At 35.6% G+C, this 24,913-nt stretch overlaps 1 protein-coding gene across 6 annotated transcripts in view; it reads right to left on the minus strand.

The window, feature by feature from the left end:
- Tmem117 (transmembrane protein 117) overlaps positions 1-24,913 on the minus strand; it is a 559,715-nt gene that overhangs the window by 173,817 nt on the left and 360,985 nt on the right. For all 6 annotated transcript variants that reach the window (XM_033763576.1, XM_033763575.1, XM_033763573.1 and 3 more), the window contains one exon: positions 20,378-20,475. In XM_033763576.1, coding sequence (XP_033619467.1) covers positions 20,378-20,475 — 98 coding nt within the window. The remainder of the gene's footprint in view (positions 1-20,377; positions 20,476-24,913) is intronic.

The raw sequence follows: 24,913 nt of genomic DNA on the forward strand, positions 1-24,913 counted from the left end.
AAAAAAAAAAAAAAAAAGCAACATTCAGTGAATCTACCTTATCAACATTGCAAGTTTGAATAAAAGATGCATATCAAGGGGCAAAGAATTTAACACTCCTACTCTATAAAAAAGGGAAGGAATAGATGCTTGATACATGTCTAATGGATCTGCCCTAAGCTTTCATGATATATCTTTGGGGAGACTGAGAAAAGGGCTGAAGATGACTGAAACGAAGCAAACCTAAGATCAAAGCTATTGTGAATTTTTAAAAAAATCTTCATTTACCCCAAAATGTTGGCTGCCCTTGCTGATTTACCATGGTAAATGTTATTACTTCCAGGGTAGTTCAGCTACTAAGAGTATTCAGAAGCAAAGTTTGCTTTACAAAGGAACTGGGGGAACACATTTGTACGGCAGAGGTTCAGCAACAAAAATGAACCTTCAAATAACTTTCAACTCCTGCTTCATAAGCTTTCTGATTCCTGACATTTTGTCAAAAATATTTCTCTTTGAGATTAAGACATTGTTTTCAAAAGTTCTTTAAAAATCACCCATTCCTCGCTCCCCTTTGTTCCATAGTAGGCACAGATGAAAAGATAGACAAGGGTCGTGAATGAATATGTAGACTTCATATTGATGGAACAAAAGAGTTAATTTAAATATATGTGTATTTTGTAAGTTCTTAAGGAGACTGACAATGACTGAAAGCTATAACGTCTTAGTTGATTTAGGTTCAATATAGATTTTAAAAATATTTCGATTGGCAAATAGTGAAAGTGTTAAAGGATTATGATGAATTCAGTACATAAATATGTGTATGCACACATGTGAATGTGGGCTTTTGTACATGCACGAGCATATATATCCATGGGTAACGCTGTGTTTGTGTGAGTACATGTGACTACTAGAGAAGACACAAGTGTACCTGTAATGGGAGTGAAACGGAAGGTCTTCTCACTGAGTATTAAAAAAAAAACTGTAAAGATTGAGGCATTTTCACCAAAAAACAAAAACAGGAGAGAGGAGTATAAGTATAGCACTATTTTCCAAGAAATAGAGTCCTTCTTTGATTAGCTAAAATGTTTAATATCTTCTCATTTCCATTGTTTCCTGGCAAAATGTTGGGGCTTTGCTCTGGTTCACGCTGTCCACATTTAGGACATAACTATAATCTTATTTTCAAGCTTAAAAATGTGTTTTAAAGAAATTAAGTCCTTGCATTCCCCTGAAGATAAACCAACAAGAAAAATATCAGTTGACTTTTTATATATGAATTTAAGTGAATTTTCTATTAGTACATTCTGTTTTATTGGCATATCAAACTATACTTTGTGCAACTTTTTTTCTTGTTTAATTCCTATAACTGAGAGAAAATGATATACAATTACATCAAGTTAAACAACACAGGATGTTTTGATTTTTACCACTGGCTTATAAGAGCTGTTACCTTACTATATCTAGGCATCAGCAAACTCTTGAATTTTATTTATTTATTAAACAAAAAATAGTACACCAGGAAGCAATGTGATATAGTAAAAAGTCTATTACAGTGGGATTAAGTAGTTCTAAGCGTTCACTACTATAGGGGCATTAATTTGGAGGCTTTGCATAAGTCACTTATTTGTATTCCACTTTCTTCATCAAAAACATGAGGGTATGAAAACATAAGCAGAGAGACTCAAAGGGTTCTTGGATTTCATGTTTTTCTTTAGTCAACTTAAATCCATTTGCAAGGAGAAAGAAAATATTATAGTCAATACATATGTTAAAAATATGACTGATCATGGTTAAATGTGTTAAATAAATTGAATATTCAATGTAGTATTTTGCAGGCTCTGAAATCAGTCAGTCTGAACTCAGATCTCAGCTTTCTCTTGCACTAGTTGTGCACATGCTTTTGTCTTTAAAACATACCTATAATGTTAAAGCACCTTGTAAGCAGCAGTACAGATGAAAAGAAACAGAGACTATGAAGAGCTCAGTACTGGGGACACAGAAAGCACTGGATAAATGGTAGTTGTTCTGAAATAAGATTACAGGAATGCTTCAGTGCAGAGGTGTTTGTGGTTTAGATTTAAATGTTTCCAAAGTTTTGCATTTAGAGATGGGGCTTTTGGAAGGTGACTGGATCATGGGAGCCTGTACGCACCAATGGATAAACCCATTGATGAGTGTGTGCCTGAAAGGGCTGTCAGGAGGTGAGGCCTGGTTGGAAGTGGTCATGAGAGGCAAGAACTGGCAGAGGGTATTCTTGTTCCCAGCTCCGCTCTTCCTCCTCACTCTCCCTTCCTGGCTGTCATGGGCTGTGCAGCATCCCTGCCACGCCCCTCTGCCGTGCTCTTTCTGCCTTGGAGCCAGCCAACCATAGACTGAACTCACTGAAACTCTGAGTCAGATACTAACTTCTCTTCCTTTACATCGGGGGTGTTGAGTATTTCTTCCTAATAATGTGTAAGTGACTAAGAAAAGATGTGACGACTGATACGATGGATAGGATAAATATCTTTCTGTATCTAGATGCCACCATTTTAACTTTTTGTCTGTTTCTTTTTCTTGCTTAATATTTCTTGTTCTGGCTGAGATTTTAGTTCATTTTGAATTGAAGTGAGAATAATGGGTTTCCTTGTTTTGCTTAGCAAAAACACTTCAGGTATTTACTGTTAAGTATGATTTAGCTGTCAGTGTTTCATATATGGTCTTCATGATGTATACGCCTTCCATAGTTAATCAGACAAGAGGTTATTTTCCACGAATAGGTGTTGAATTGTGTCATATAAGTTTTCTACATTTATTGAGACGACCATGATTTTTCTTTGATTCTGTTAATGTTTTTTATTCATACTGATTGATTTGCATATGTTGAATCATCCTTATTCCCCAAAGATAAATCCCACTTGGTCATTTTTACAATTTAACCTAAAATGTCCCCCAAATTTCTCCTGTGCTTGGAAGGTGATTAGAGGATGACAGCACCATAGCTGACTCGTTGTTAAGGGGGTGGGAACGGGTTGGATGTGGGTCACTGGGGATGTGACCTAAAAGGGCATATTCTTGTCCTCAGGGTTTCCCTTCTGTCTCTGCTTCCTGTCTGTCTTGCAATTAGCAGCTGTCGTCCAGGCAGACCGTTACACTATGCTGTTTCTGTCACGGAGCCAACCAAATACGGACTAAAACTGTGATCCAAAATTAACGTCTCCACCTTCAATTTGTGGGTGTCAGTTACTTGTGTCAGAGGGATGGGAAACTGACTAAGACAGTTATGGTGCGTGGTTCTTTTAATGTGCTATTCTGTTTGGCTTTCTAGCTCTCCAGGGTTTTTGCGTCCTTCCTCATCACAGTACATATTTCATGTTTACTGTTGCACAACAGGTAAAATGCTTAACACAACCAACAAATATAATCATGAACAAATGAGTAAATAAGGTGAGCTTGCCATTTCCTCTAACTCATAAGAAAACCTTTCCTAGTGTGTCAGTCCAATTTGCACTGTGGCAAACAGCTGAAACCTAAACTTTAAGGAGGGAGGCTTATTTTGGCTCTCAATCTCAGAGGTTTCAATCTGTGAGTATCTGGCACTGAGGTGAGGGTGAATGAACATTATAGCAGAGTACACAGTGGGGCAAAGCCACTCACCTCGTGGTGGGCAGAAGGGAGAGAGAGGGAGGAGAGGTGGGGAGAGGGAGGAAGAGAGAGACAAGGGGGAAAAGGGGAGGGAGAGAGAATTGTTGAGGGAGAAGGTGAGGGAGGGGGAGTGAAATAGCCTTCTAAGGCCTGCCTCCCAGTGGCCCAGTGACCTACTTCCTTCTACTACACTCTACCTTCCAAAGTTTCCACCACCTCCTAATAATTTCATCTCATTACAAATCCTTCTGTGATGAATTCACTGATGAGGTCAAAGCTCCCACCACCCAATCGTCTTTCTCAAGCTCCCACAGCTAAACACTGGGGCACTGGTGACCAATTCTTCAAAACGTGAGCTTTGGGAGGACATTTCACATCCTAACTGTAACAGTAGCTTGCACATGGAAACATTGTTTCCTCTTGATTTGGGGAATGCGAGACACTCAAATGTCCTGCCATTATAAACAGGCTTTATTTAAACTTGGGAAAACAAACTCACAAAGAGTGCTTTATCTGACCTATGACTCCTGCCTATAGATTCTATGTTAGGCTTGACAGGAAACTTCTTAGGCACAGAAACAAATAACACAGCATTCCAACATTTAATACAGTTGATGTATCATTTCTTATTCTGAAGGAAAAAGGCATTCACAGGAGGAGCTCCGACCACTGAGAAAAATATGGGAAAATAATATTACGAAGTAACCATCACCCCTTGGGGGAATGCATGCTGGATCTGGATGACAGTAGAAATCTGATTCCAGAAATATACTATGTTTTGTTTTGTTACTGGGGATTGAACTCAGGTCCTTGTGCTTGTGAGACAGGTGGCAAAACCACTGAGCTAAATCCCTGGCCCCAATATACTAATTGTTGACAGGGACTGTCACTGACCTCATTATGTCTCAGATGAGCCTTCTTTCCACTCTCTACCTCTCTACTTCCCTTTTTTTAATCCATGGCTCACTAAACAAATAATGATTCATTTCTACTTCATTGTGGTAAAGTATTTGTCCTGTAGAGAACATCAAAGTGTTACGTACTTGCAATTCTGGTTTGAAAACCAATCAGTTGTGAGCTTCCAACAGTGACTAATGTAGCACAAAATTGAGTTTATAGATTGCCAATCTCAGAACTAGCTCAGAACCATAGTGAGTCCTGGGGACTAAGCACCCAGTGGTGCTTTGATGATACTAAGGTTTTACTATTTCCCCCATTCAGTCTTCAAAAAGCTGATGGACAGCTATGATTGAGATGATTTAAACAAATGATAATTATTCTGATAAAATCATCCCAAGTAGAAAAATCTTAATTCAAGCAGGCAAGTTTTGTTCAAAGCACACAAAACTAAACATTTTGCTTAAAGGAGGACTTTCATGCCAGTTAAAAGACATTATTTTAGTAGCATATTTCTCAATGAGACATTTACATATTGATCACTTTGTACATATCTGTAAAATGAGGATTAAAAACCTCACAGTATTCCACAAATGTTCACTAGAAGATGTGAGAGTGCACCAAGAGCGAAAATATCTGTAATTTTAATAGGGTGAGTCATAGGAATGTTTGGAGTTTCGTTAGCATGAATCATGCTGGCAGAATCCAGGCACGATCTAGGTCACGGCATGATCTGGAGAGGAAGAACTGGAAACAGTAAGTGAGTTTTTCATTCACTAAAGAAGACAGTGCAGAGACATTAAGCTTAGGAAAGAATGCAAAGACAGGCTGAGCTTTCCTACCCTGTTGAAATGGACCAAGCTACTGACCTTGGTTAGATATTGCTTTCTCTTTCCTCTAATTCTTTACTTATATTTTAAATTTGTAGATTTACACAAATTTATGTGTTTTACAATATATAATATTGTACCTTATGTGTGAACTTGGGAAGTTTTGAAAACTTGACCAGTACTTTAGAAGTATAAGTATAACCAATGTCTTGTAACTCAGGAAAGTATTCCTTTTAACAGCAATTTTAAGAGGAATAACTGTTTTCTAATGTCTGCTATACAGAGAAACTGTGCAGTAATTCCAAACCTTCACAAAAAGGCACTTTCTTCAAAAGATTAAATCCAGGATTGTTCTTGAGTTCACTATTGCTATTTTTAGAAATTAGTGACTAAAATGAAATGTATAATAAAGAGTACTATTTAAGTAATTAAAGACTCATTTAATTTTTTTTTCCTTTTAACTTCATTTACCTTTAATAAATGAATAAAATATTCCTAACACAAAAACTTGCAGTATCAGTACAGGGACAATATTGTACCACCAGAGTTATATGTACCTCAGTATTTTAATGAACTTTCTAGTTGTAAGTAGAGCATACTATTTTGGACCCATATGATTTTTCAAAGTACTAAAATAAATATTTCTATTTTTTCATAGAAAATAATTTGATATACTTTACAATATTTATAAAGAACTCATTAACCACAAATTCAAGATACCTTAAATTATCTTTTGGTTATTTTCAAGTATGTCTTCTATCTGAATTAATTTTTTAAAATGTCACATAGTATGGTATATTTGAAGTCCTCCCCGAAATAATAAACTCAGTAAGAAGGTGCATAATATTTACTGTATGTCAGGAATTGTGCTAAGTTCTAAGAACATGGTAAATAAATTTGTTTTGTTTTGTTTTGTTTTGTTTTTTGAGACAGGGTCTCACTATGTATTTGAGACTGACCTGGAACTCACTATGTAGCCCAGGCTGGTCTCGAACTGACAGCGATCCTCCTGCCTCAGCCTAATGAGTGCTGGGATTCCATGCATGCACTACTGGCATAAATTATTGTTCTTGCTCTTGATATGATAAAAACAGAAATATGTAAAAAAAAATCACCTTTTATCCCCATTATCCTGTCCTCCCTTCCTTTTTCACAATTATACATTTTTTTTCAGCTTTAACTGAGTTTATTGGTACATTTTAGGGATACAGTACATTTACATTCATTGTTGGGATCTTGTACCTCTACATGACAATTATACATTTTTATCCTTACTTACACTTTTAGTTTTTCACACCAGAGAAACTGTTCGGTATTTACACATGTATGTCCTATTAATTTCACTTAAGAGTATGGCCTCAATGTGCATCCACTTAGCTATAAATGTCTTTAGTCTCTTATTCTGTCTGTCTGAGTAGTGCTTCATTTTATTAAAAACAAAACAAACACATCTTCTTTTTCCAGTCTCCAGTTGATGGGCAATTGGGCTATGCTGTATACCTAAAATGTACCAATAACCTTAATGGAAAAAAAATCACCATTTATTACTTCGGTTCATTTCTTTAAAGTTAAAGGTGATGTAATTTAAAACCATTTAAACTATTCTCTATCTGTCCACTAAAAATGAGAATCACACAACTAGTAAAATTTCACCATACAATTTAAAGATGTTTTAGTTTGATGCTTACAATACAAATGAATCAAAATGTGTCTCATCTCTTCAACAAACATGGATATACATTAGATAAGATAAATCAACAAATAGCCAAATCAGTAAGCGTATTTAACTTTTTCCTTAGAGAATATTCACTTCTAAATATATATGTCTTTCCAATTTTCTCACCTGTTGCCTACATCCTTTGTTGCCAATTCTTCCTCTCTTGATCATGCTTTGACCTAAAACATATCTGGCTTCTATCAGAACCTCTCCACAAGGCCACTTTTGCCAAGGCCCCACTTATGGTTTTCTTAGAATTAAATCCCAAGGAAAATGTGCATTAACTCTTGCATTAAATGTGCATTAACTATTGTTAACTCTGCCAGGTGTCCAGATAAACTCTCTTGATATCTATGACACAAATTTTTTGTTTTTTTCACTCTTTCTGTCCACTCTGTCTACATTTTTTGTAGACATCTGCCTATTTCTAAATAAGAGGCTATACAGTTTTATACAAGCGGATCTTTATTCTTACTCATACCAAATCATTTTCCTTCAAACACCATCTACATTCCGATACCATCTAGATGAAGGCGGCCATACAATCCGAAATTTAGTTCTATATTCCTGTCTCCAATTTTAACTTGCTCAACTGTGAAATCACTGTTTCCTCACTTAAGACTGATTCTCTACCAGTATCTCTTAATGATCCTTTGAGTTGCTCAAACCTAAACACTCCATGCTGTCCTTGACTTCTCCCTTTTCCTCACACCACATGCCTAATCAATCATGGTGTCTCCTGTTTCCTGCTTATTCTGGGACAATACATTGGTTTGGCTATAGATATTTAAAAAAACATAACCTGGAGCTTGTGTAGCACACATCACAGCACCTGCATGTGGTTGATATTACCTCTTTCGCCAGACAGAAAACTACACTGCAATAACTCACAGTTTTGGAGGACTATGCATGGAGCTACACTGCTACCCAACCCCCACAGCCTCCGGCCTTCAAGCAGTGCGGACCAGTGAGGAAGAACAGAGCCAGCGAGTGACCCTCCAGAATGACCCCAACACCACCACCCCTGGCTCTGGCCTCTTGGTTGTGCTGGTACCTGGATCCACACCACGGACGCACAGGGGGTCATAAAAGGCCATTGTCCCGAGCTCCAGAAGATAGAGCAGAAGTGAACAACAGAGGGCCTCTTTAAGCTCCTTGATAAATACTGAAGCCCACTGGAAAAGTGAAGAGAATCTCGTTAATAAAGAAACACCAGAACACCATGGTTGGTGAGTTGGAAGGATCAACTCCTCCCATTGGAAAGTGGACTATCCTCAAGGGAAAGGCAGATGGAACCTGCAGCAGAACCCTGAAGAGTTCCATCCGGGAGGAGGTCAGGGAACTCAATTTGGGCCTTGCAGCCAGAAATCAGCTTGAATCTCAGGGGTCTGTGGCTGGCTTGCTGAGACTAACTGACTTAGATCTGCACACAACTGCACACTTTGTCTATTGTGACAGCAGAGACATACTTTGAAGGGGGCCTTTAATTTTAATTTTTTTATTTTTAAAATTATTTTTCTTTTCCTCTTTATTTTAAATTTAAATTTGTTTCTATTCTTACAAATTCTTCCTTTTTTCTTTTCTCTCTCTTGACTTTCACTCACTCTCTTGCCCTCTCACATTATTCTTCATTTACCTGTTTCTCCTCCTGCCCTAATCCTTCTTTTTCTTTTCTTCTCTCTTTTTCCTTTTCTCAACTGTCATTAGTTTCAAAGGAAAATGAGTAAAGTTTCTAGCTTCCTTATTGCTTTTAGGTTGTTCTATTCTTGCCTTTGTTCCTTCATTCTGTCTTTTCCTCTTGTCTTCAACTGTTTTCTAGAGTCTGTAAGATCTTCCTGTGTCCTCTGGCCTCACTTCTAACCTTCCCCTATCCTTCTGTCTATCTATCCCTTCCTCCCCAACTATTTCTAACTCCCCATCCTGAAGGGTAAAGTTGCTGTATTGAAGAGTTTGCTCACTATAAGCATATTTTGGGCTGGTCTTCAATTTTTATTTAATTCACACAGTTAAAGGTGATAAATTAATAACTACCATAAATAGTCAATTATAAATATATATACACCAAATACCAATGCCCCCAACTACAGAAAACAAATATTAAGGGACATGAAAAACCAAACAAGCACTAATACAATTGTAGTAGAGGACTTTAATACCCCACTGTCACAAATAGACAGATCATCTAGGAAAAAGCAACAACAAAATACTAGAAATGAACCAACCTTTTGAAAAATGGACTTAATAGACACCTACAAAGTGTTCCAACCCACAAAATCAGAATATATACTCCTAAGTGAAATAAATAACTCACACATGTGTAAATACTTAATAGTTTCTCTGGTGTAAAAAACTATAATATTACATAAGATCCTAATGAGATAATTGACAATGTGAAATAGGAAGAAAAGAGCTAAATGTGTAGGGAAAGTGGGAAGGGTAGGGGAAAGATAATAAGGGAAATGAAAAAAATATGAGAAAATGAAAAAATGGAAATAAAGTGTTTAAAAATGGGGAGGGGAGGATGGGGCAAAGGGAGGGCAGGGATAAGTGGAAAAAATGAGAACTGAACCTGTCATGTAAAGGTACAAGATCCCAATAATGAATGTACCTGTGCTGTATACCTAAACATGTACCAATAAGCAACAACAAAAAAGAATATACATTCTTTTCACCTGTACATGGTCTTTCTCCAAAATAGACCACAATCAAGCTCATAGAACATGCTTATGTAAATGTAAAGAAATTGAAGTTATCCCCTGTATGTTATCAGACCATAGTGCAATTAAATTGGAGAACAATACCATAAGAAACTGCAAGAACTTCACAAACGCATGGAAATTGAATAACACTTTCCTAAACAACAAATAGGTCACAGGGGTAACTAAAGAAGAAATTAGACTGTTTTTAAAAATAAATGAGAATGTCAATAAAACATACAACAATTTATGGGATATAATGAAATTAGTACCATGAGGGAAATTCATAGCCGTAAATGCCCACACTAGGAAAACAGAGCGAGATCAAATAACCTAATGGTGAATCTTAAGCTCCTAGAAAAAGAGAGCAAGACAAATCCTAAGCTCCTACAAGGGAAGAAAGTATAAAGATCAGAGCAGAAATCAATGCAATGGAGACTAAGAGAATGATACAAAAAAAATCAATGAATTGAGGAGTTAGTCTTTCAAAAGAATAAATAAAACGGACAAACCCTTAGACAAACTTATCCCAAAAAGGAAAGAAAAGGCTCGGGTTTGTGCAATTAATGAAAACAGTGAAGTCACAAGAGGTCCAACAGAAATCTACAGGAACATCAATACCTACTCCAAGAACCTAATACTCTAATAAAATGGAAAACACAGAAGAAATGGACAGGTTTCTAGATACATATGAATTACCAAAGTTGAATGAAGAAGATATAAAAATTATAAACACCACAATTACAATCAGTGAAATTGAAAATGTAATTAAAAATATACCAACAAAGAAAAGTCCAGGTCCTGATGGCTTCATTGATGAATTCTGCAAGACATTTAGAGAACTATTGCCACTACTCTTCAATGAAATTGAAAGAGAAACAATACCTCCAAATTCATTCCTGGAAGCAAGTGTTACTTTCATTGTAAAATCAGGGAAAGACCAATCAAGAAAGAGAACTATAGGCTAATATACCCTAATGAAATAGATGCAAAAATCCTCAATAAGATACTGGAAAACAGAATACAAAAGGTCATCAAGAAGATCATATATGCTGACAAAGTTGGATTTATCGCAGAAATGCAAGGATGTTTCAACATATATATATCAATAAATGTAATACACTACATTAACAGAGTCAGGACAAAACCATATGATCAATCTCTATAGATGCAGAAAAAGCATTTGACAAAATTCAACAACGATTCATGATAAAAACCCTGGAGAAAATTGAAAGAGATGGTCTTAACCTCAACTTGATGAAGCCTATCTATGAAAAATCAATAGCCAACATTATTCTCAATGATCAAAAATTGAAAACCTTCACATTAAAATCAGAAACAAGACAAGGATGTCCATTATCACTACTTCTATTCAATATTGATTTGGAAACATTAGCCACAGCAATTAGACCAGAGAAAGAGATAAAATGAATAAAGATAGGAAAGGAAGAAGTTAAACTGTCATTATTTGCTGATGATATGATACTTTACATAGAAGACCCAAAACAGTCTGCCAAAAGACTTCTAGACTTAATTGATGGATTCAGGAAAGTAAACAAGGTAAAAACTCAAAAATCAATAGCCTTTTTGTACACAAATAATAGATTCTTTGAGAGTAATATTAGGGAAACAATCCCTTTCACAATATCATCTCAAAAAATGAAATATCTAGGAATCAATTTAACAAAGGAAACAAAAGACCTCTACATTGAGAACTATAACACTGTGCAAAAAGACTTTGACAAGGATATAAGAAAATGTAAAGAAATCCCTTGCTCCTGGGTAGGAAGAACCAACTTAGTAAAAATGGCCATACTTCCAAAATTGCTATACAGATTCGATGAAATCCCTATTGAAATCCCAACAGTATATTTCACAGAACTAGAGAAAATAATCCAAAATTCATTTGGAATCAGCAGAGACTTCGAATAGCAAAAGCAATTCTAGGCAACACAGACATGATAGGGGGTATCACAGTCCCCAACTTGCAACCATACTACAAAGTCACTGTGATTAAAAAACAAAACAAAACATGGTACTAGCAAAGAAACAGACCTGAGGACTAGTGGAATAGATTACAAGATACAGAAACAACTCCAGATGTACTCAGCTACCTCATCTTTGACAAAGGAGCCAAGCATCCTCAGTGGAGTAAAGATAGCCTATTCAATAAATTGTGTTTGAAAAACTGGATTTCAACCTGCCAAAGATTAAAACTAGAACCCTATCTTTCACCATGCACTAAACTAAAATTGAAGTGGAATAAAAATCTAAATATTAAAGCAGAAACACTAAAGTTGCTGTAAGGTAGAACTCTTGTGGCATAGGAAAAGACTTTATGAACAAATCTTCAGTAGCACGGGAACTAGCACAAAGAATCAAAAACTGGGATCTCATTAAAAAAACTTGTGCACTTCAAAGAAACCACCAACAGAGCTACAAGACAACCTACAATGTGGAAAGAAGTTTTACCAGCTGTTCCTCAGACAAAGGTCTACTATCTAGAATATATATAAAGAACTCAAAGAAATCAGACCTCCCAAATATAAAGACCCAATTCAAAAATGGACGTCTGAAATGAACAGATATTTTTCTGACAAAGAAGTAAAAGCAGCAAATAAATATGTGAAAAAATGTTCAACAACACTGGTCATTTGAGAGGTGCAGATGAAAACAACACTGAGATTCCACCTCATCTCTGAAAAAATGGCTGCTATGAAAAAACTAACCAATAACAAATGTTGGCGGGGTTGTGAGGAGAAAGGAACCATTCTCCATTGTTGGTGGGAGTGCAGACTGGTGCAACCACTATGGAAATAAAATTTTTTGAGATACCTCAAAAAACTAGCATTAGAAGTCCCATCTGACTCAGCTATTCCCCTGCTGGGTATCTTTCCAAAATAATTAAAAGAGACATACAATAGTGATATATGTGCACTCATGTTTTTAGCTGCACATTTTGTAATGCTAAAACTTGGAAACATTCCAATTGCCCATCAGCTGGAGACTGGATGAAGAAGATGTGGGTTTTCTATAAAATGGAGTACTACCTAGCTATAAAGAATGAGAAACTAGAGTCATTTATAGCTGACTGGATGCATATTGAGGCCATACTCTTAAGTGAAATAAATACTGAATAGTATTTAGTGTAAATAGTATTCAGTGTAAATACTGAATAGTTTCTCTAGTGTGAAAAACTAAAAGGGTAAATAAGGTTCAAATTGTATAAATGATAATGTGAAGTAGGAAGAAAAGGGCTAAAGGAGTAGGGAAAGTGGGAAGGATGGGGGAAAGAAAAGAAGGGAAAAGAATAAATATGAGAAAAGGAAAAAATGGAAACAAAGTCTTTGTAAATCAGGAAGGGTGGAGGGGGTGAAGGAGGGCAGAGGTATGGGAAAAAAATGAGAATCAAGACTTATCATGTAGAGGTACAAGATCCCAACAATGAATGTAACTGTACTGTATACTTATAAAGTGCCAATAAACAATGGAAAAAAAAATCAAGAATCCATATTTTTTCTTTCCTACTTGTGTTCTCAGAACCATAGACAGTACTTAGCACCAGTAAGCAAATTTATGCAAAATTCCAGCAAAACACAATAGCAAGTAGCGATGTCACAATGGAAATATGGGCAGGAAGCTGGAAAGGCTGTGCTGTTTAGTACTTTTACACTATACTCAGTATGTGGTACTTACTCAAGTGAGTCAACAAAATACGGCTACTCTTAACTCAGCCATATTGGGCTACAAACGGCACGGGGATGGTTTAATAGTTAGGCATATGGGCCAGAGATTCAGCTTAGTGTGCCTGCCTGCTTCGCAAGGGCAAGGTCCTGAGCTCCATCCCCAATACTGGGAAAACAATATTCAGGCCTATGTCTAAGAGTGAAATCTCTTAGTGATAAAAACAGAAGTTACTTTTTAAATGAGCATATCCACACAATCTAACACAGTAATGCAACATGAGTCACCTCTTCATCCAGGTGAGAGGATCTCATATCTGGCAAGAATGAGTTGAAGCATATCCTTGGATCTTTGGGGTTAGAAATTTTAGAAGCATTGATACTGAGATTTCAGCCTGCCAACTTTAGGGTAACTGACTTACTACTTATGATTAGAAACTACTTTCCCTGAATTACAAAGGCAGCTTTTAGTCAAGAATGGGCAATTAGGCTTACAGAAACATATTGAGAAAGAATGAGAGAGTGTATTTAATTATAATTAGGTCCTCTCTGTGAGAAAGTGCCAAAAAATGCAGCATTATACTGAGATTTCAGCCTGCCAACTTTAGGGTAACTGACTTACTACTTATGATTAGAAACTACTTTCCCTGAATTACAAAGGCAGCTTTTAGTCAAGAATGGGCAATTAGGCTTACAGAAACATATTGAGAAAGAATGAGAGAGTGTATTTAATTATAATTAGGTCCTCTCTGTGAGAAAGTGCCAAAAAATGCAGCATTTTTTCTGGTCACAATCTTTAAGAATCTTCAAGTTTTATAAAACCTAAAAGTGTTTTTTTTTATTATCCACTGTAAAAGTCTCTCAACAGTATCCTTAACTTACTGCTAGCCAGGCTTTGCAAAAACGCTTTTACTGAAGACATTTTTTTTTTTATCCACTGTAAAAGTCTCTCAACAGTATCCTTAACTTACTGCTAGCCAGGCTTTGCAAAAACGCTTTTACTGAAGACAAGTTCAGGACCTCATTGGATATTCAGCATTGGCAGGGATGCACTGTTTTAGGGAGTTTTCTCATACATGAAAAGGAAGTCTACTTTTGTGATCTATACTTAATCATCTATAGTTTTCTCTCTGGAGCAAAGTGCAAAAAATTATTCCCTCTTTATCATTTTATCCTTACACTAAAAAAAATAGTATTAGAGGCTATAAGATATTGTAGAGTCTAGCAAAACACATCATTTTGTCAAAAGAAATAAAGGAAGGAAGGAAGGGGGAAGGGAGGAAAGGAGGGAGAGAAGAGGGGGAGAAAGAAAGAGACAGAGAAGAGGGAGGGAGAGAGGGAGAGAGAGGGAGAGAAAGAAAGCCAGTAAGAGAGGAAGTCCAAAGTAGTCAAACAGTTAGATATTGGCAGTTATTGCTAAAATTGCTCTGCCTGACATTTTCCCTGATGTTAGGTGTTTTCATTATTTTATATTTCTATTATTATCATGTTACTCTCCCACCACATTTAATGTAAATTAAGATATAATACTGTCTTAATAAACTCTTCTGGATAAAGTTAAACAAATAATTTCCCTTTGTTATATTTTAGTAATTACGATATTCAAAGGAGGAGAAATACTACTCACTACATTTGTTTCCTAGTTAAGAATTAAGATAATCAAGACCAAGAGATGCCCAACCAAACCACTAGCCTAGAGAAATTTCTTTTTAAAAATACATTTATCCAAAAAGAAAAAATAAAATATTATCTTCTTTACATAACAGAATGGAACAGAAGTGCTCAGCTGTACACAGATGCACAGAGCAAAAACACTACTAGCATTCTGCTTTACAGCTTCTCCTATGCCTTCCAAGTAATCACAGACCACATTTTTTTTACCAAGTGTATTTCCACTATCTTTCTTGGATTACATCCTTATAATATCATTTGTGTACCACGTTTGTGTTATGGCATCACATCATTTCTAAGAAAGTTCTCTATGTAACCAGAAGGACTACATCCTGTATGCAGCAGGAAAGTACGTCTTCCACACACACCCAAATCTCAGTGACTTAATACTCATTCACTCTACTGGTCCACGAATTTTTTAAAGATGCTGGGTCTATCCTGTAGCTTTTTATCTAGCCACAAGATTCCACAACTGCTACCAAAAGAAAAGAACTTCTTTCAGGTCTTCTCACTGTTTCTACTAAGATTTGACATATCGCACTTTTATTCACAACTCCTTAGTCAAAGCACATCATGCCATAAGAAAGGTTAGAAAAGGGAATCCTCTCATGTGTCTGGAATGACCACCAGGTCCTCAGTTCCTTTTTATGCCAATCCCTCTACTAAACACAAACGACTTCCCTTACGTAATAGTGATAATGAGGTAATTCTTTGGAAAACACCACCAAAAAAGTGCTTCCCAACATAAGCATACCAACTGTTTCTCTAGGGAAAAAATGGAACATGAAGATAGGAGATAAATGGACATCATATTACTATATATATATATATATTCTTTTCCTTCAGATACAAATCAGTGAAAATGCTACTTGGTACTACCTCTAAAAACAGAAGTATTATAAGACAGATACATTAAATCCTCAGATCTTTATTCTTTTTGCTACCAAAAGTTCTGAGAAAATGTCTTTGAAAGAGATAAATGAATATTCCTCCTTTTTCATTTACTATTTCAAACAAAGCTATAATTTAATCTTCCAATATGAAAGCTCAAGTGCTGTAGTAACCTCATCTTTGCACAATTACAGAAAGAAATATGAACAGTTTTTGTCAGTGAAGAGACACCTGCTACTGAGTGTCAAGGAAAAACACAGCTACACAGTTCCAAAGGACATAGTTCCTTATAGGCATTTGTGAATAAAAGTAGATACACTGACCAAGAGGTGAGCTCATTAGAATCACCCATTGTTCAAACTACTGCACATAATCACTGTACAACTTATGAAAAATGTCTTTTGAAAAATTTCTCCTCTGCCACAGATTTTTACACTAATCTCTCTTTCTTTAGAGCAGAATCAAAATACCGTTATTTGAGAGGGTGATATACAGTATGCAAATACTCTTTTATTTAAAATCTCACCAATGTTTCCTGTATTCTATCCTAAAGCTAAAAAGAAAAACAAATACCTTTTATACTTGCTAAATCTCTTTTATCTGAAAAGCATAAACACAAAGAAAGATCTTTTTGCTTCCCATATAATTTCCATTTTAAAATTTTTGCTTTAGATTTTCCTTTTCAAAAATCATGAGTAGTGTTAAGATAATGTAACTGTACAAAAATGGATAAAATAGAAAAATATTTTAAAGTGGCATTCAAAATTTTAAATTATTTTATCCTTTATGCGATTCAAGTACTACTTTTGAATAATAATAAAAAATCTCCCAAATATATTATCTAATTATTAATGATTTTACAGAAAAAATGTCAGTAAGTATGAATTTTGGTTAACTCTTCATTTAGGAATATTACCTATTTGCCAGTGACTATACTTAAATTTATAATCATTATTATTATTATTACTAATTTGGTTTCTTGAAGCAGGGTCTCATGTGGCCGAGGCTGGCCTTCAACTCATTATGCAGCTCAGACTGGCCTCAAACTTGTGGCAATCCTCCTGCCTCAGCCTCTGGAATGCTGGGAATACAGGCATGTACAACCACACACAGTTAAATGGTTATTTTTAAAACAATTAAATTATGTTTTAGTTACCTTTTTTTTTTTTTTTTTTTTTTTTGGTACCAGGGATTGAATTCAGGTCCTTGCGCTTGCAAGGCAGGCCACCGAACTGCTGAGCTAAATCCCCTGCTCTAGTTTACCTTTTTAATATATGTTATTACATATGCCAAAATTAAAACATTTGTATAAAAGATATTGATAATAGACTGGAATAAAAATGAGCAAACAAAATTATTCTAAGATGCTTAAGAAAAGATTCTAGCATGGATTCCTTTCTTCTGAAAGAATTGTGATTAAGCATAGACAACGATAACAATCATAGGGCCTATGGATTACTATAAGAATGGCTCACCTATGCAAAAAAAATTTGTGCAAACTTAGTAACTAACATTGAACAATTACCAATGGGCTGACCTTGAAAATATATGAATACAAAATGTGTAAATACATAGTAAGTAGATATTGTTTTGAAATCTAGTTCATAAACACTTATGACATCTCCGTCCTAGTTGAGATTTTTCAGACTCCTGTAAGAGAATTCTATAGTGGGGGAGGTTTCACAGAATCTCATATTCTTTTTTTTTTTCCAGGTCATCCACCTTTTTTTTTTTCTCATTGAGTTTATTGGTACATTTTAGTATGTATACAGTACAGTTATATTCATCATTGGGATCTCATACCTTTATATGACAGGTCTTGGTTCTCATTTTTTCCCCTTAGCCCTGCCTTCATTTCACCCCCTCCTGCCTTCCCCATTTACAACTACTTTATTTCCAATTTTCTCATGTTTTTTTTCTTTTCCCTTATTTCATTTCCCCTACCCTTCCCATTTACATACACCTTTAGCCCTTTTCTTCCTATTTCACATTGTCAATTATACCATTAGGATCTTATGTACCATTATAGTTTTTCACAGCAGAGAAACTATTCTGTATTTATTCATGTGTGACTTACTTATTTCACTTAGGAGTATATCCTTAATATGTATCCATTTTCCTATGAATAACTCTAATTTCTCATTCTTTATGGATGAGTAGTATTCCATTTTATAGAAAAACCACATCTTCTTTATCCAGTTTCCAACTGATTGGCAAATGGGCTGTTTCCAAGTTTTAGCTATTACAAACTGTGCCGCTATAAACACAGGTGTGCATATATCACTGTGATGTGATTCTTTTAATTGTTTTGGAAAGATACCCAGCAGAGGGATGGCTGGGTCAAATGGATCCTCTAGCCCCAGCTCTTTGAGGTATCTCCATATTGATTTCCATAGTGGTTGCACCAGTCTGCACACCCACCAACAATGGAGAAGGGTTCCTTTCTCCTCACAACCCCACCAACATTTGTTATTATGTGATTTATTGATGGCAGCCATTCTTTGTAGGGTGAGGTGGAATCTCAGTGTTGGTTTCATCTACATCTCTCTAATGACCAGTGATGTGGAACATTTTTTCATATATTCACTTGCTGCTTTTACTTCTTTGTCTGAGACATGTCTGTTCATTTCAGATGCCCATTTTTGAATCGGCTCTTTATATTTGGGTGGGTTGATTTTTTGAGTTCTTTATATATTCTAGATAATAGTCCTTTGTCTGAGGAATAGCTGGTAAAATTTTTTTTCCACATTGTACGTTGTCTCTTAGTTCTGTTGATGGATTCTTTTGCAGTACAGAAGCTTTTTAATAAGATGAGATCCCAGTTGTTGATTCTTTTTGCTAGATCCTGTGCTACTGAGGATTTGTTCATAAAGTCTTCTCCTATGCTAATGTCTTCAAGAGTTCTGCCTAACTTATCTTCCAGCAAATTTAGTGACTCTTCTTTAATATTTAGATCTTTAATCCACTTGGATTTTAGTTTAATGTATGGTGAAAAATAAGGGTATAGTTTTAATCAGATTCTTATTTAGCACAATTAGCCAAAGAACAATTAAGGACAATCATTTAGAAATGTGCACACCAATTTATATACACTTTATTCTCCTAGAAGTAGTAAATTATAATGGCTAACAGTGTCAGAGACCTAGGCCTATAATAATAGCACCTACCTCATAGAGCTGTCAGAATTAACAAAGTCAATACATAGGCTGGGAAGTTTAATGTCTATAGCAAAATATACCTTCAATATGTATTTGCTATAATTATTTTATTTTTTTAGACAAGCTATATAAGGCACAAGCTGAAAAAATATACACAGAAGTAAAACAGCACTGTAAAACTAGGCCAAACTTGACTCACAGAGACAAGGGTGAATAAAGAGCTACAAAGCCATATTCACTTTCACATTACTGAAAAATCCACTTTTGTTTGCCTGCTAAGAGAAGTGAGTTCGAGATATCATACATCTCTAATAATATTTACCGGTAGTGCTGATGCACAAAACATAACATAGATTGTTTTTCATCAAGTACATATTTACCATGATTTTCGTACCTTCCATGTTTAAAAAAAACCCAGAATGAAACCGAAGAATAAACAAATTTTTCTTCTTTCCTTTCAAAAGGCTGGATTTTTCCAGCACAAATTATATCAATCACAGTGTTTCTGAGAATTAGCTTGCACAGCTTCTCACAGATCTGGGAGCCCCACTGTGCTTGCAGGATGCCCCGAAGTCAGACACAGTCACCTTTCTTCCGGTCTCTACATTCTATCTTTTCTATTGTAACATGTTGAAATACATATAAATGATCATTACCTCAGCAAACACAAAGGCTAATAAAACATGTATCTTTTCTTTTAAAAAATATAATGAATGCTTATTTAAATGAAAATAAACTTGTTATAATAAAAGACATAACGCCAGGAATCCCACTCACAATACTCTGCCTCACTTCAAACACTTATCTCATAAGGACATGTTTTTTGACAGCTACAGTGATGCCAAAGCGTGAGAGGAAATAATGTAGAGAAAACATGCCAATAGGCCAGCCATGATTTGTAAAGAAGTTTCTTCTTTTTATATTACTTCTTCCTCAGGACAGCTTGCTTTGGCTGAGTCAAAAATCTACTTATTTCTGGTCAAGTAGTGCACCACTGTATTAGCAAAACTTCTGTCTTATAAATGCACAGAAAATAACATAGATTATCTTTGTTTATAGGATATGCGTGCAACAATATGTAAGCAGACACTAATTCATAAAGTAAATGATTGTATGGAAACATAATAATATCTCTAGGTAGAATTCTGTATATCTAAGAAAAATTACATCTAACCCAAGTCTTTTAGTGGATGAGGTGAGGCAAGGCAGAAATACATGAAATATTTCTTACCAGAATAAAATGATCCTAACTTTTCCTTTTTTCCAGAAAGCTCTTGCAGACTTTCCCCAGTCGGGATAAGGCTTGTCCTGAAGCATCATATCAGTGACCTGAAGCAAGGAAAGGAACTGAGTTAGCACTTTCAGAAATCTTAAATGCAGATTTAAATAAGCTTACAATTTACATTCCACTGAAAGTAGAATATGTACATATTTTAATGTTAGAATATATGAACAGATAAATAGAAGTATATATACCTCATCCAACTAAAACCTTTAATAATTTATTTGACTTTACATACTGAATGAGCACAATTCAGGTCATTCGACATGTCAAATGCTGAATGTTTTTTAAACATCAATTAAAATACCATTTGTAAGAAGGCACATTTGCATGCTAATGTTTCTTCAGAAATAAACACACAACTGGTGATTGAAAAACACAGTGAATTTTGCCATTTTTAAAAGCCTATTACAGAAAAAGACACATTGCCAAAAATGATGAGATGTGTGCTAAGAGAGGGGAAGAATTTTGAATACTTTTAGACGGATCAACTTAGAGGCAATGTGTCTTTTACTATAATATATTTTTAGAAATTTAAATATTCACCACGTGTTTATCACACCTCATTGATCAATCATTTACAGCAATTTCTGTAAAATAAAAGCATCGTGGTGTTTCCTCTCCTACCTTGTTTACCAGAGCTGGCACTGCATGAGTTCTCGCTCTTCCCCAAAGCCACAACGATCATGAAAGTTAAACAAGTTAAAGCACTCCAGAACTGCTTCAAAAAGCGGCAAGGAACGATGAGATGAGTACGTTCCAAGCAAGGAGGTTCTACTTTGAGGGACATTCATGGCAATGTGTCTATTACTGTGCTGATTTTTTTATTACGCCCTGTAATAACAAATAAAATACCATATTCTTGCTTGTCTAAATCAGAAACTCCAAAATCCAAATACATCCTGGTATTCTGCAGACTTTGCTTTCAGTTAACATATTATCTTCTTTCTTCCTGCTTTCCATTCAACCACGTGAAGCACAATGTTTACATCGTGTTCCAATCCAGTCGCCCTAGTTTGCATTCTCCCACCTGTAATCTATGCCTTCCTCCAAATACTTTCTCCTTCCCTCAGACCCACAGACTGCCCATCTGCTGCAGGCTGCACCAGTGTGCCGGGACACAGCAGTACCACAATGAATGTCTCCAGTTTTCTCCACTAGTACGGGGCTTCTCTCTAGTTCCAGACCCCTTCTCCTCAAACAATAGATCCCTCTCCAGCTTCTATTTTTTTAAACTTATATACACATTTTTCTCTCTCTACTAGGATTTCAAATTCATGAAAGTGAAGAAGTATCTTTTTTCCTAACATGTTACTCCATTATATCAAAGATCTAATGGATTTAAATATTTATTCAAAGGAGAAATGACAAAATGAATGAAAATATAAACACTTCTTTTTAAAGACCCATTAATAAAGTAAATTGTTCATTAGCCACTTCACATATTAATGGCTTCAGTATATGTCTAATCACACACAGGTAACTTATTATACAAGCATTTTAAAAGCCTTATGAGGGTAACATATTAATATTCTTTTTCTAAAACATATATTTCTGTATGTATGTACATATTCTTCCTCTCTCACACCTTCTCTCACTCTCCCCTTCAAAAAGAGAAAAGATATTCTACTAATTATAATTTTAACTAATGCTGCTCAAACTCAAATACACAAGGCAGATTCAAAATTAAGAAAACTGACAAAGAATAACGAACACTGCATGGAGTACAAGAGAATTTTATTACCCATTAAGATTACTCTTCACATGCCTTTGTAGCTTTCACACTGAACTTAAGCATACTGTCCAACATTTGCCTCAAAATAGATAAGATACAATCATTTTTAAGGAATGATTGTGAATTAATGAGTAGTCTCTCTGGATCAGTGACCCCTTTCAATAATACTAGGTTTCCCATTGCTTCTCAAGCAAGCACAACTTTCTTTATCACACGGAGTCCAAGAAATGGTCTCCAAACAAAGGCTCTAGCTTGCTATGCTGGCCTAAGAGGCATCTAGAAAGGTGGACAAGGAACCCAGTTCCAGGAAAGATTTCAGTTTGATTCTTACATGTATTCTGTCTCAATGTCATTTCTGGGAATAGAGTTCCCAAGATTCTCTTGGATGAGCACTAAAGTTAGTTAGATTACTGCTCGCCACTGGATTACAGCGTGGATTTCAGTCAGCTCTGCCTAAGTTAGGCCTGTAACAATTTTATGCAATGTGGCGTCACTGTTGAATCTGCAAAGATTCATCAACCAAGTGGCTTTAATATAAACTCCCAGTTAATTTATTTAAACTGTCAATCACCTTAATAAATGGAATGTAACAGACATTAAGATTTCAAAAGAGGAAAAACATTTGCTTATTTTTAAAAGAAAGCTAGTTAGCTGGTGATTTTCTCTTCTATTTCTTCCTGATCCTTTAAAATTGCAAGATTTTATAACAGACTAATGTTCATGGACTATATTTTCTTTCCAAAATTATTCGTGGTATTTATCAAAATGAGCAAAGGGAAGAAGATAGAATAAAGTTAACCATAGACCTATTTTGGAGGGTACCAGGGATCAAACTAGGGTTCTTGTGCTTGTGAGGCAGGCAGCGGAACCACTGAGCTAAATCCCCAGCCCCTTCAACTATAAATCAAATGAAACATATTGTTACTAAAAAAAATAAAGGTGAAAGCAGAGAAATTTAAATCCTCTATATTCTTGGGCATAAAATAGTTTTATAACTTCCCTCAAGGAAAGATGAGCTATTCTTCCAAATATATTAATTTCATAATCTTTTTGAATAGCAGCAACTCATGTCAAATATTTTATTTCAAGATTAAGAAAATAAATAATAAATATTTCATGTTTGACCAGACTTTGAAAGATATTTGATTAATTCTGTTCTGCAACATTTATCTGGTTCCTAGAAGAGATGGCATGACAATAAACACTTTCAAGCAACAAATTATTACTGGGTGGATTTTATTCAATTTTCAGTATTTTCTCTAGGGCATTTTCTGGAAAATACACTTCTAGAAGGAGGAAATCTGCTGCTGTGTGGGCAATTATTACAGCAGCATTTTTCATAAAAAATGATATTCAAGGATAAAGCATTTTCTAACAAAAAAGGTGAGGTGAGGCCAAGACAGATTCTTCGTGAAGCCAGGCAGCTGATCTTTTTCGCCCTAGCTACAACTCTTTATTTGAAGTCATATCATCAGATCAATGTCAGGTCACTTGCAGCTAAATTGTCAGTTGCAGAGACGGTCATTAGAGGGATGCATTCAATAAAGGAAAATCCAATTACCTTTTGCATTAGAGAAATCAAATTCACTCATATTGTTGGTCAAGGACAATCTTTGTGGGAAAGATGCAGGGAAGGGAGGCTGTGGATGAGGTAAGAATGTTGTTGTGTAGCATAAACACAATTATAAAACCTGCTGTTGTTTTTCCAACAGACAGATATTAGAATGAGAAACTGGTCTTTCTAAGCTGAGGGAAAGTCGTTTAACTCTCTGAGGCTCACAATCCTCTCCTTCTCTTTCCTCTCTCTTAGGCTTCTGCCCAGGACACAGAAATTCATTATGGACACTTAACCACATTATACCTGGTCAGGGTCTTTCTCAGTAGACTAGATGCTACTTTAGGGGATAGGTACTGTACAGTCTGAGACAGAAAATACATTTTGAAGTTTAAAAGTCAGTAAATGACTGTAAAAACAAATTTTCTCTACAGACACCCAAGTGAAGTCTTTGTTCCACTATGAGTCAAGCCTGTAGGGTGCTACAAGAACAACAGCAGGAAGATCGAAAACGGCAGACGTTTTCTAAAGTTTCACAGAGCACTTCATTCTTTGGTGTACTTTTCTTATTAATTGTCATAGTAACTTTATAAAATAAATGATTATTTCCCACCTTTCACCAATGGAGAGAGAAAAGATGCTAGTGAGATTAAATAACAGGCAAGATTACACACCTAATATCTTGTTTTGTACACCAGGTTGCAGCCTGCCAACCTAACTTCTTGGTTTCTTACCAATGTTTTATTCGAGGCAAAGTAATTAACCCCTTTGTGCTTCAATTTCTTATTCTCCATCCATGAGCCTTTACAGTTCTGCTTCTTTTTTGTCTGCTCCCCCGCTACCATTCTATTTTACAATATTATTTGTCCTATTAACTCTTAACTCTTTGAATGTCTTATATCTCTATTTTATTCATCATTTTAAAATTATAGCCTGGCAAGGTGGCACATGCCTGTAATTCCAGCACTCAGGAAGCTGAGGCAGGAGGATTGCTGTGAGTTCGAGACCAGCCCGGGCTGCATAGTGAGTTCCAGGTGAGTCTCAACTACATAGTGAGGAAAAAAAAAAACACAACTACATAGTGAGATCCTGTCTCTAAATAAATAATTATACTTTCATATGTCATCGTGAAAATTGAGAAAATAAAAATATAGCTTTTTACATATCATTTCTATGTTTTTAGGGCTTAAGAATA

This window comes from Fukomys damarensis, unplaced genomic scaffold, assembly GCF_012274545.1.
Source record: "Fukomys damarensis isolate Sample0158 unplaced genomic scaffold, DMR_v1.0_HiC HiC_scaffold_15, whole genome shotgun sequence".
In the NCBI taxonomy this organism is placed as follows: Eukaryota; Metazoa; Chordata; class Mammalia; order Rodentia; family Bathyergidae; genus Fukomys; species Fukomys damarensis.